This window comes from Thunnus thynnus, chromosome 3 (genome assembly GCF_963924715.1).
Source record: "Thunnus thynnus chromosome 3, fThuThy2.1, whole genome shotgun sequence".
Classification (NCBI taxonomy): domain Eukaryota; kingdom Metazoa; phylum Chordata; class Actinopteri; order Scombriformes; family Scombridae; genus Thunnus; species Thunnus thynnus.
In genome coordinates this window covers 5,828,711-5,840,812 of record NC_089519.1, presented here as the reverse complement: position 1 = coordinate 5,840,812, position 12,102 = coordinate 5,828,711, and the positions used below count along the sequence as shown (strand labels likewise).

Below are 12,102 nucleotides of genomic sequence, written 5' to 3'. Positions count from 1 at the left end.
CACACGCGAGACAATGAATGAGTCAGTGACGGAGCGGACGAGGAGAGGATGCTTTTTGGATTGTGGATTGAAGAAAAAAAACAGGTTTGGTTTTCATTGGTTATATAGTTGTTGTTGTTTTTTTTGCCTGATTCATGTGCCCCCTGAGAAACATCCATGGAAACAATAATACAAACACCCACACACACACACACACACACACACACACACACACACACACACACAGTATACAGTTATGTGTGCACCTATTGATTCCCAGTGTTGATACATACAGGAAAAAGGATTAGCATTCTAGGGCACCAAAGAGAACTCCAGTACACACACACAGCAAACATAACAACACACTCTGCTATTGATTCATCGCGGATGCTGAATACAGAGATAAAATGATTAGGAGCCCGGTCCAATGCTCTATTCCACAGCGTTGCACTGCTGTTGATTCATATGCATTATATCTGCACAGACTGAACAACAGATGCATCCAAAAAAAAAGTGAAACAGATGAAGCAGCTGAGAATTATTTCGGGAGAATTTCTTCACTGTGAGAAGAAAACATCATTAATCCCTTAACCCACTTGACAAACATTAAGTCCTCTTTCCACTCAGCGTTAACTTGTTTCTCATATCCAGAATGTCTTTAGATATAAATTAGTTGGATTACATTTGGTATGTACATTAAAAGGAGATTCATCTTTCTGTTGCCAAAAAAAAAAAAAACAATGCATTATTGCTCTGCTAAAGTTTAGATTGGTTGCATTTACACTTCATAGTTAATGCAACCAAATCTATTTCTGCACACGTCAGGAGATGTTTTGGTTGATTTGGTCTTCGTCGCATCTCGCGGTGCATTTCTGCCTGCATTTGATGTGTTTTCCTCTGTCTTATCACACTTCACTTACCCGGTATCTCTGTTAATCCAGGTGGAAAATGGTTTCTGGAGTGTAAAGGAAAACACACCACCGAGTTAGAATCTATAACACACCATCATGTAACGGGACTGGTCAGACTGGTGCTGCTGAAGTGAGATCAAAGATGATTTGGAGGATTTTTTTTTCACTTGAAAAGACAGGATGTGCCTCTGGTTGATTAGAACGGTTTTCTGCTTAGTGAGATGCTGTCGATATCATCAAAGATACTGAAGCCTTGCGGAAAGATTTAGGCATAAAGTGATTCAAATCGATATTTATTTTAATTTATAGGATGGGAGGATGTTAAGGCGGGACAAAACCTACAATGTCTGCTATTAGATTATATATTTACCACGCTATCTATACTCAGCAAACTCCCAACTAAAGTTCAATTTTGCCAAGTTTAGAAGGTATTTGTGCATTGCAATAAAATCCGTAGTGCAATAAGACCTTGGGCTTTGCTTTTTGTCTGAGAAACAAACACTGAAACCCCAACAAAACTCCAACAGGCCAAGTCTGCATTTTCTTTTTTTTTTTTCTCTCTCTCTCTCAGACAAGCAAAGAGTCAGCATTCTTCTTTCCCATCAAGGCTTGTTGGTATCATCATGTGTGACTATATGGAGAAAAAGCATTGCACGGGAGTGTGGTATGGGGGGGCATCAACAGTCAGTGAGGTGTTAAGGTCATGCAGCCTCAGCAAATAAAGACATAATGTGTGTGTGTGTGTGTGTGTGAGAGAGAGAGAGAGAAACTGATAAAGAGAGGGAGGTGCAGAAGTGAGATAGGAAGTGAATTAGGTAGTGGAAAGGAAGAGAGGGAGAGAGAAATTGAGGTAGAGAGAGCAAGGTAAAGAGAGAGCGAGAGTGAGTTAGAGAGGCAGAGATGGACAGAGATAGTAGTGCCTCGCAGCCAGTGTCCATATCTCTCGCCACCGATGACTCCTCCTGCCGCACTACAACTAATGGACTCTGTCCTCCTCTGCTGTCTTATCTGCCCTCTCTCTCTCTCCATCCTCCCCTTCTATATCTCAGTACTTGACGACGTGCTATGTCTCCACTTCACCGCTCCTCCTCTATCTCATTTTTATCATGCTTTGGTCTCTCTCTCTCTCTCTTTCACGCTCAGCCCCGCTCTCTCTTAACTCTCAGACTCTTTCAATCTCTCATGCTTCTCCTCTCTCTCTCTCTCTCTCTCTTTGCGGTTATATCTTGTTCTGCCTTTCCTCTTTATCTTCACCTGTTTTAATACTGTTGCCATCCTTCCCTCCACCATGATCAAAACCCCCAAAAAGTTCACCCTCTCCTCCCTCTGGCTTATCCTCGTCTGTACTGCATGGGTGGAAAAAGAAAAATAAACATGTTGTTTCTCTTGCTCCCTTTCTCCTTAAAATCTTTTTCCTCGGCTCTTGTCTAGCATCTTTCCAGAGTTTTGCAAAATAAGAAACATCTAGCAAGAAATAAAATAAATGAATCATTAACCTGAGTCTTCAGTTACAGTTATAAATGGTGAAAAATGTAACGGAGATTCATTAAATTTATGTTTTTTAAGAGAAATATTGAATTAAAATGAGTGATTCATACATTCTTCATATTTGCGTCTCTTATAGATGACCCAGGAGCAGTATATCCTTGCAGCGCAGCCCAATCCACTCCACCAGCGGGGGGCGTCGGTGTGCGGTGCCCAGGTTTACCCAGCGGTGGGAATCTACGGCTGGAGGAAGAGATGCTTGTACTTCTTCATCCTCCTTCTACTCGTCACCATGATCGTCAACCTGGCACTGACCATCTGGATCCTCAAAGTCATGAACTTCACTCCGGTAAGAGGCATGTGTGTGTGTGTGTGTGTGTGTGTGTGTGTGTGTGTGTGTGTGTGTGTGTGTGTGTCATTAAAATGCCAGGATGTTATATGGTTGGGTGTTTATATGGGAGTTTATGTGAGAAAGCTATAAGAGGTGGTGTAAAAGGTTTTGCTGTCACGTAACGAAACGTGAGAGTGATGATAAAATCAACAGCAGTTCAACAGGAAATGTGTGTGTGTGTGTGTGTGTGTGTGTGTGTGTGTGTGTGTGTGTGTGTGTGTTACACCAATATATAATATGGATGCTGTCCCTTTATTTAGAGTTAGGTCCCATTAAATTAGTGGTGTCCACTCTTGGTGACTCTGAACTCTTTGCTGGCTAATAGTTTGAAAACAATATTAATTTAAGTTGGATTTTTTCCAGCAGTCATTTCCATAAATATGTGATCACTGTTTTCTTCTTCATGTTATTCTTCTTCTCAGTTGAGCAACATTTAGAGTATGAGACACAACACATTTTGTTCTACGTGCTGTTTTTTTTTCTCCATACACTTCATAAATAAAATTAAATAAAATAATAATTAAATAAATCATCACAATTTCTCAGTATTTTAAATACTGAAATATATTTAATGGAGTCCCCCTATATGATTATTTGAGTCTTGTCCAAATTACAAAATTCAATTTCTCCAGAATGTTTTTGTACTTCCACACTCCTTCGCCCCTCTACTAAGAGTTTCAAGTGGTCTTGATGACAGACTGTGGTTCAGATCCTATTTTCAACACTGTAAATTTCACTGTTGCCCTTCTAGTACATATTACTATGCTGTATGGAGTCCCACAAAGGTCCGTTGTCAGTCCCTTCCTGTTTAGTCTTTACATGTTTCCACTTCCATCAGCAGACACATGATCAGCTATCATAGCTACACAGATGACACACAACTCAACTGCCTGAAGGACATCAATCTACAGATCTCACAAAACTTCAGCTGAACAAAGTAAAAAACTCTAGTAAAGCAAAGCAAAAAGGCAGCAGGTATGTGTATTTGCATATTTGGTCTCTTATGACCACTGACCAAGTCAAGAACCTGGAAGTCATTGTTGATGCTGACCGAATTTCTATCCACATATCACCAACATCACCAAAGTAGCCTTCCATAACCACCAATATGTCAAAAAATGTGTTGCTTTCAATCTCAGTTAAATCCAGAAACACTTGCATGCCAAATATATTTATAATTTCACTGGTCTTCCTGTAAAAGCAATCCAACGGCTTCGGCTCATTCAAAAATCAGCTGTCTGTATTCTGACTAGGACCACAAAGTTGAACCATATAACTTGACTTTAAGGTTTTGCTCCTGGTCTACAAAGCACTGAATGATCTGGCTCCAGACATATCCAACATGCTCCCAGCAGATTTCTTAGGTCACATGACAGCCGTTTCTTCCAAATTTCCCAGAATACAATCAAAATCTGGCGACAGAGCTTTCATGTTTATGCACCTAAAGCGTGCATCATCCTACCTGCTGAACTGAGCTTTGCACCAACACTATCTTCTTCTGTTTAATTTAGCTTTGACTTAATTTTGTGTGTGTTTGTTAATGTGTATGTGTATGTGTGGGTGTTCATGTATGCATGTTGTTTGTCTTTATCTTATTTTCTGCTGTTCTATCTACTGTTTTTACCCTGTAAAGCACTTTGCTTTGCTCTTGTGATATTGCGCTATACAAACTTGAAGTTGAACGTGAACACAGTTGGGTCAACAAAGTGTAAGAGTTGACCACAGGAAACCACTGTTCTTTCCCCGTTTCCTATCGACAGTCAAGATTGTTTTCTTTTAAGTATGATAGCCTTCAGTGAAACAATGAATAAGCTGAATCAGTCCAAATATTCAAAACTCATCTCACAACCTGTTTTTATTCATTGGCTTTTCAATGTGCCCGACAGGCCTTTTTATGCTCTATTGCTCTTAGTTTGTGATTTTAACTACACCCACAGTTTCATTATGTTTTCTTATTGCTGTTGCTGGTGTCCAGGCGGTGCCTTTTCACTGCTTCGTAAGCACCTTTTTTTGGAAAGCACTTTGATACACAATGGTTTTGTACTTTTAAAATGCCAAATAAGTACATTTGACTTCACTGATTGGGGGAAAAGGGACACCCAGTGAAGCAGTAACATCCATTATAGGAAATTAAAAATAGATGTTTGTTTTGGTCTTGGAGAGATTTGATTTAGATATATAGAAAACTGACACAACATAATAACAGCAGGCACCTAAAAAACATTTTAGTCTACAGCATCTCTAGTCAGCTCTTGCCTCTGCATGTGTTTGCACATCTCTTCAACGCACAGTCTCTGAGTGTCACTCAGGGGTTACATCACCCATGCAGCCAATATCCCATATAGCCTCAGGGCTCTAGGAACTACACTGTGATAGTATATATGCAAATGAAGCAGAATTTGACCCCTGAAAACCTCTGGTAAAGTCTCCCCACGTCACGCCTTTCAATAAATATGAGAGAGAATATAAGAGAAGACGGAAAAAAGAAGGGGAAAGACTGCTCAAAAATACGCCTGAGGGAAGGCAGCTGGCACTAAGCATAAAAGAGAAGAAGATATTTCATAGGCTATATACTGGTGTGTGTGAAAAACACAAGACAGTATGAGAGATCCAGAGACTGGAGTCAGAAAGGCAGGACGGGGGTAAGGAGAGGAAAAAAGACAACAACAACAAACAAAAAAAACAGATACGTACTATAAGAATGTTCTCATTCTTTAATGAAACATGGGATAACTTTTTTTTTATACTTGACCTCTCTTTTGGGCCCTGATTTCTTTCAGCTCTTAGACTTTAGACAGATCTTGAAATAAACATCATACAGATTAACATCCTGTGTGTTATCCTGTAACAGCATCCCTCCAGTCTCCCAACTATTATTACAATCCCTGCCAGTGCTACATGGTGAAGCTTTAGAGAAAGTAACTGGGTTTACATTGTCAAGACAACAGATGAAGACTGGATGAAGATGAAGACTGGATTTTTAAAGATTTGGAGAAAGGAGGGACGTAGGATAGGGAAGAAGGGAGTGATGAGAGGGTTGATCAGGTAAAGAGTAAATGTATGTCTACATCTTCCAGTAGAGGGCCTCAGATAAATCAGAGATTTGTTGTGTCTGTGCATCAGATCAGTTAACATTCAAAGTCACACTGACAGTGGGATCGGTTATCGTACTTCCTTGACTGCTGAGAAATTTAATGTAGAAAAGGAGCTGTCGGTTCATACTTTTGAACCCATTATGACCCTCCTTCATCAAAAACGGCATCAAAAAGTGTCACATAGCAGCTGCATTAGCATTTCAAAGAATGTTTACAGCTGTGTTTGACTGCATTAATGCTGTAAAAGAAACCTGAAAAAAAAAAGTGGAGAAAAGATCACAAGACTGGTGTTCCCTCAAATACAGCTGTTTTCTCCAGAGGTATGTTTACGAAGGCATAAGCGTCCATAATCAATCTGCAGTTAGCATAATTAAGAGTCCTTGTAGATTCATAAAAGGAAGAGAGAGAGAGATAATCATTTAATCTGGTTTTTATCACAAATTCCAGTGGTTTACCCAATTCTGAACTGGTTTTGAAATTGTTTTTCTGTTTTTTTAAACCATTAATTCTGTCACACATAATCAAGGGGGGGAATGTGTAGGTTGCATATACCTTTTTCACAGCACAAGTGTAAGTAGATGATTAATTGCTGCATTGCGTTGCAGTAATGGCTGGACCAGAGCCAACAATTTTTTCAATTTTTTTTATTTTTTTTGATTAGTTCCACCTGTGTGCTCTGATGCGATCAAAACTCCGGCTAATGAGATTAAACGGAAAGGAATACAATATGTGAAGTCAGAGATTTTTACAGGAAAGAAAAGAAACACAGCTGAGGCTCATCAAGTAAATATGTTTGTTAAATCCAAAAATACGGAAGAAGAATCCCATCTTTTTCTTAATTTCACTGTCAATACAGCGAAAAAAATAAGTTTAACTTGCATTTTTCATTTGAAGAACAAACTAGCATCCATAGAGAGAAAAACATAAAGTCAGTGTTCTCGATGGCATTATTAAAATAAACTTCAACTTGGCAAAGTATACTTTTATCTAAAGTCTTATGATGTTCACAATACAAAGCAAGCTACTGGAGACACAGAGCAACGATCCTTTTATCATGTGTCGAGTAACACAAAGTTCATCGGAGACCTCTAATTGAGCATTCACATACAGATAAAAAGAGGCAGACTGTCTCTTGCCTTTTACTCGCTATCTGTATCTCTCTGGTATGTTTGCACATAATTTAAATATTCAGCTCCAATTGGACGATAGGGTTTTTTTTCTTTGTTGTACATTTGTTTTATGTTGCAATCAACCCATGTCCAACTGTTTCATCCACAGTGTCACTTTGTGCATTGTAATACATTTGCATAAAATTAAATGTTCTAAGCGTACTGTTGTGGCTGTACTTGTTGCCACTTTGCACCTCTGATGCATGCAAGGCAAATAACATAAAAATGATATCTGTCACAGATGTAAAACTACATTTGTAAACTTCACAAATTTCACATTTCAAATCCGGCTATTGGGAGTTTTTTTCTTCTATGGCTCTACAGTTGTCATTTTCATCATGTGTGGAGAATTTGCTTTTGAAGAGGCAGCTTTGGCAGTAAATTGGAGAGTTAAGGATGTGCAAAGGGCCCAGTATTTGTATTTGTATCTGTATTTGATGAGGCAGCAAAATTATTTGTATTTGTATTTGAATAAAAGTGGAAAGAGGCTTAAAAATCCTGTTTGTTTTTATTATGCTTTTAATTTTAGGAAATTAAAGTGTCTCAATAAGTGTTCATGAATAAACTACCTTACAAAGGAGGTCCCCGCAATGGGTCTTGAACTGGAATCTCCCAGATCATAGACGACTGCGCTGATTACTGAGCTAAAACTTTACTCATTGCCTCATTGCAGACAGACCTCAACCTATTTATACACCCATAACACAGAGACAGCACACCATGTAACATATAGAGAAGAACTTCAAAGGCGATTCTTGCTTTGCACTTTTCATTTATTGCCTATTTTTTTACAACCTAACTTTGTGGAAAGGAGAAGGGGAACAACAGTTTATGGAGAGTCCCTTAGGAGCACTTTACTTGTGTCAGTAGCTCAGCTTTATCTCTGGGGAACACCCCCAACTCCGGGAGTGATGTCCAAATTAGGAAATGTGCATCATGCAACAGGTGGATGTGACTCCCCTCGTTAAGACCTGCTGATAGACGTAACAGTGGTGCAGAGGAAAGAGACTGAGATAGCGATGTAACTGACCTGCGTGCTGGTATTTGACATGTTTTGTTTTTTTTTTCTTCCTGAAAAGAAGAAGAAATATTTGTATGAAAGAAATATTTGTAAAAACCCACTATTTGTGCTTTACCAAATAACGGATTTGTATTCGGGCACACCCTTAGTGGAGAGGAATGTCTTGGGCAGACTAGGAGTTTACAGAGAGGTGGAGAACATACATGTAAGTTTGTGTGCCAGCAATTATTCAGCAATTGTCCATGCTGATGTGTGTGTAAATGTTTGTGTGTGCGTGTGTGCCTCGGCATGCTTGTGTGTGTGTCTATACCCACATTTGTGTTTGTGTCTGTCCGCCACTGAGTCCTTTGGGCTTTCACTGCAGAGAAATTCAATTTCAGTTGTCACTCACCAATCAGCTTGCCTAATTCCTGGTCTGGGCTGGGCTGTGATATGTGTGTGTGTGAGTGTGTGAGTGTGCCTGCAAGAATGTGTGTTATTCATCTCAATACCTGCTCAATCCACAATGTTTTATCTCTTCATAACGCGGTTTGTCGCGGGTTGCTATGGATGCTGCCGTAATGACCTCTTACAATATGTGCATACAAATTTTAAGAAGCTCCCCTCGCACACTGAACTCATAAACCAGATGCGATTTAACAGCATTCTGAATTTTATTTACACTCCAATGAATTTAGCCTTCCCCTTACCCAATATGAGCGTCAAACTCTCCTGAGTGCTCATGGTAAAACAGGAGTATTTGTCTTTATAGTGAGATCTAAACGATTCGATAACATATTTCTTTCTGTGTTGAACTTTGTGCTGCGACTTTGTGCAATTTTAATCCTTAACCAAGTGATAAATATCACATCAAAGTGATAAATAGTCTAAGAATAACAATAAAACTGTCAGTGGTCTGTAATTAGTTTCAGCATTTTCACACACAGGTGATGATGGTAAACTTTTACTGCCAGTGTGTGAAGTGTGCTTTTTATTTTCAAATCGGGATCGGCTGCCAATCAGTCAAGTCATAAAATAAAACTTGTGGTACTTTTCAGATCAGAGTTACAGCGTGCTTTAAAGATGATAAAACAACAATTTGAAAATCAATAAAAATGACCAGCATTAATTAGGAATGGGGTTATGGCAGCATAAAATAGCGTTGCGTCAGGGAAACACAACAGGAATAAAACAGGCAAAAACAAATCTGGTTTATGAGTAGCTTGTAAAACTGAGGCAGTAGAGACAGACACACATATTGTTCATGACTACATGTCAGTTTCTCTCAGGTTTCATTTTGCTGTTCAAACTACCGATTAACTGTGAATTTTAGAATGGATGAGACTGACTGAACTGAACCGGACCATGCAACATCTAACATGATTTATAATAGTTTTAATTGAGATATAGCATGAATTAAAATCTTTGTTGCGCATAATTTCTACACATTTGACAGCTAAAGAAAGCAAGTCACTCCTCACTTTCTCACTAGTCACTGCTGTTTTGCTTTCTTGACCTCCAACCTGATTTCACCAGGCAAGTTTTACTCACATCTAATGACAAAAAGAAGGCACATAGCATAGCTAGCTCTGGGAGCTATCATGGCTAACAGGCTAACAACAGTGACCCATGAGTTTCAAGTTATACAGCCTCTTATTGCACACTGTACTTTCATTGCACCATAGTGTTCCTCATTTTCTGCTACTTGTATTATTTTGTGATGCAGTTACATAAAAACATATATTGACAATGAATAATTCCTGAATAAGATGTCAATCCCACCTCTCTCTCTCTTTGGCTCGACATCGTATATTTCGCTTGTCAAAATTCAATCAGATTGAACTTCAGGCGAACAGCGTAGGGTACAGTAGGTATGACATCATCCTCCTTTTCTGTTTGGATCAACCAGTGGGTTTGCTTGATGCTCCATTCACTAGGGGTTGTTGAGATGTGGGTAGTGAGCCTGTGAAACCTATGGTTACCCATAACATACAGCCCTGTAGAGAAAATGTAAATGCAACTTATGAATACAAAATACAAAGAGATATTGTTAATCAGCACCAAAGATACAATATGTTGTAAATATGAAAGATTTTGGATCATATCAAAACTTCACTGCATATTCAACATAACTTCAGTAATGTACATTTCATTATCATTATTCAAAATTACATGTTTTTAATGTGATGTTTAAGTAAATCAATTCAGTACATCAGCATTCAGTCCTTGAATCCTTGAATGTTGAATACATCCCCATAGCTGTGCTGTTTTCTTACAGAAAAAAAAAGTACTGAGCTGTAAATAAAGATATTATAATGTAATATGCCAAAGGAGATTAAAGGAAACAGAAAGAGAAGGAAGATCCGCTTTTCTCCATGTAGCGCATTTACTCACTGCTGTTTAGCAGGCGATTTGAATTTGTCATTTCCTGCAGGCAAATAGGGCGATAGGTACATGATCTCAATTAGCGGATGGGGTGCTCTTTGCTGTCACAGCTGCACTAGTGATTTATGTTGATGAGATATGTGTACTTTTTCATTAAAGCCCTGCCAAGTGTAGCTTTAAGTTTCTTTACAAATAAACTAATCTGAGAGATCAGTGTAGTAGAGACAGAGAGAGAAAGAAGAGATTGGAGTAAGGCGGGCGAGCGGGGGAGGATGGTGAATGATGCATGGATGAAGACAGATAGGAAAAAGGAGGGGAAGGGAGTGATAGGAGTGTTGTGTGTGTGTGTGTGTGTGTGCAGTTTAAATAGAGTGTCCCCATCATCCACGCTCAACTTCTCCCTCCTGTCCTCTGCCTCTGGGGTCCCGAGGGACTAGGAGAGGTGTCTGTTTCACTGCCTCATGGAGTGGAAGTGAGCAGATGATGGGCTGCCAGAGACAGGCAGTGTGTGGAGTTTGATGTGTGGCGGTGTGAGTGTTACAGTGTTCATCAAGCTACAGTCACCTTCACTATATCTGCCAGTTCAGGGACCCTTCAAAACCTGAGGCCTCTCTGCTACATTACAAATCCATACAGTGCTTTAGTTTTTTTTTCTTCTTGTCTTTAAAACTGAACACTGACCTTCATAAATTATGAAAGAATTAAATGGTCTCTTCATCAGTAGTAAAATAGTATGGATGAATAAAAGCATGGGGAATCATTTTCTATGCTGTGAATATATTGTATTAAGTGATTTATTCCATTTAAAACAATTGATAACATCTGGGGTTATTTATTGAACATTACTAGGGCTGTAGTCAACCAAAGAAAATCTTGGTCGACTGAAATCGTGCATAATCTTCAACTAATCGATTACTAACCTCTTCCTCTCCTCCGCTCACATCCACCGTGACTTCTCTGCCGCTCGCTACGCAAACACGCTACGCAATGCCGCATTCCTCAACAGTGTTACGCTACCAATAGTTTCCCAGGCAATAACACAGAGGTTGACTCACGTACCGGAGCAGTGGTGCACAGAGACTCCCGAACGCTATTGATTCCCAAATGAATGGATATTTGGTGTTAAAAAATATTTTTTTGACCTGGTGGGGGTTCTTGTTGTGATAATTATAGGAGAAGCACTGATTCAGTAAACCTTGAGTATGTTCAGTAAACATTGAGTACAGTTAGACCCAGCGGTCTCCATTAGGTTGGGCGAGTTCAAAGTTGTGAAAACAACAGGGGTGTTTTGAATACACCCCCGTTTTCACAAGTAATTTGTTAGTCTGTCCCTCCGGCCGCAGGAAATAATGGATTAATCCTGGAGATTATTCGACCAATGAGAATTTAGTCGGACGAGAGCATATCGACCAACTAATCGACCAGTCGACCAGCATACAGCCCTCTACATTACCCTGTATAGTACTCAGTCTGTCATTAAGTATAATGAACAATATTGTCTGTTTTCATGTATCTTCTCATGAGTGTACTATAAGTGTAGAGAAATGTTTTACCCAGCATCACTAATTCAATCAGAACTCTTCTTCTTCTTTGTTAAAGTGAACAGTAATAATAGATCTCACATAAAATGAGTCATGTCAACACTAAACGCATGAGGTTAAATAGCATGAGTGTCATAATGTGACAG

At 39.2% G+C, this 12,102-nt stretch overlaps 1 protein-coding gene across 5 annotated transcripts in view; it reads left to right on the top strand.

Annotated features, from left to right (window-relative positions):
- Positions 1 to 12,102, top strand: part of LOC137176234 (zeta-sarcoglycan) — a 366,313-nt gene that overhangs the window by 199,040 nt on the left and 155,171 nt on the right. For all 5 annotated transcript variants that reach the window (XM_067582401.1, XM_067582435.1, XM_067582409.1 and 2 more), the window contains one exon: positions 2,515 to 2,724. In XM_067582401.1, the coding sequence (XP_067438502.1) occupies positions 2,515 to 2,724 (210 nt within the window). The remainder of the gene's footprint in view (positions 1 to 2,514; positions 2,725 to 12,102) is intronic.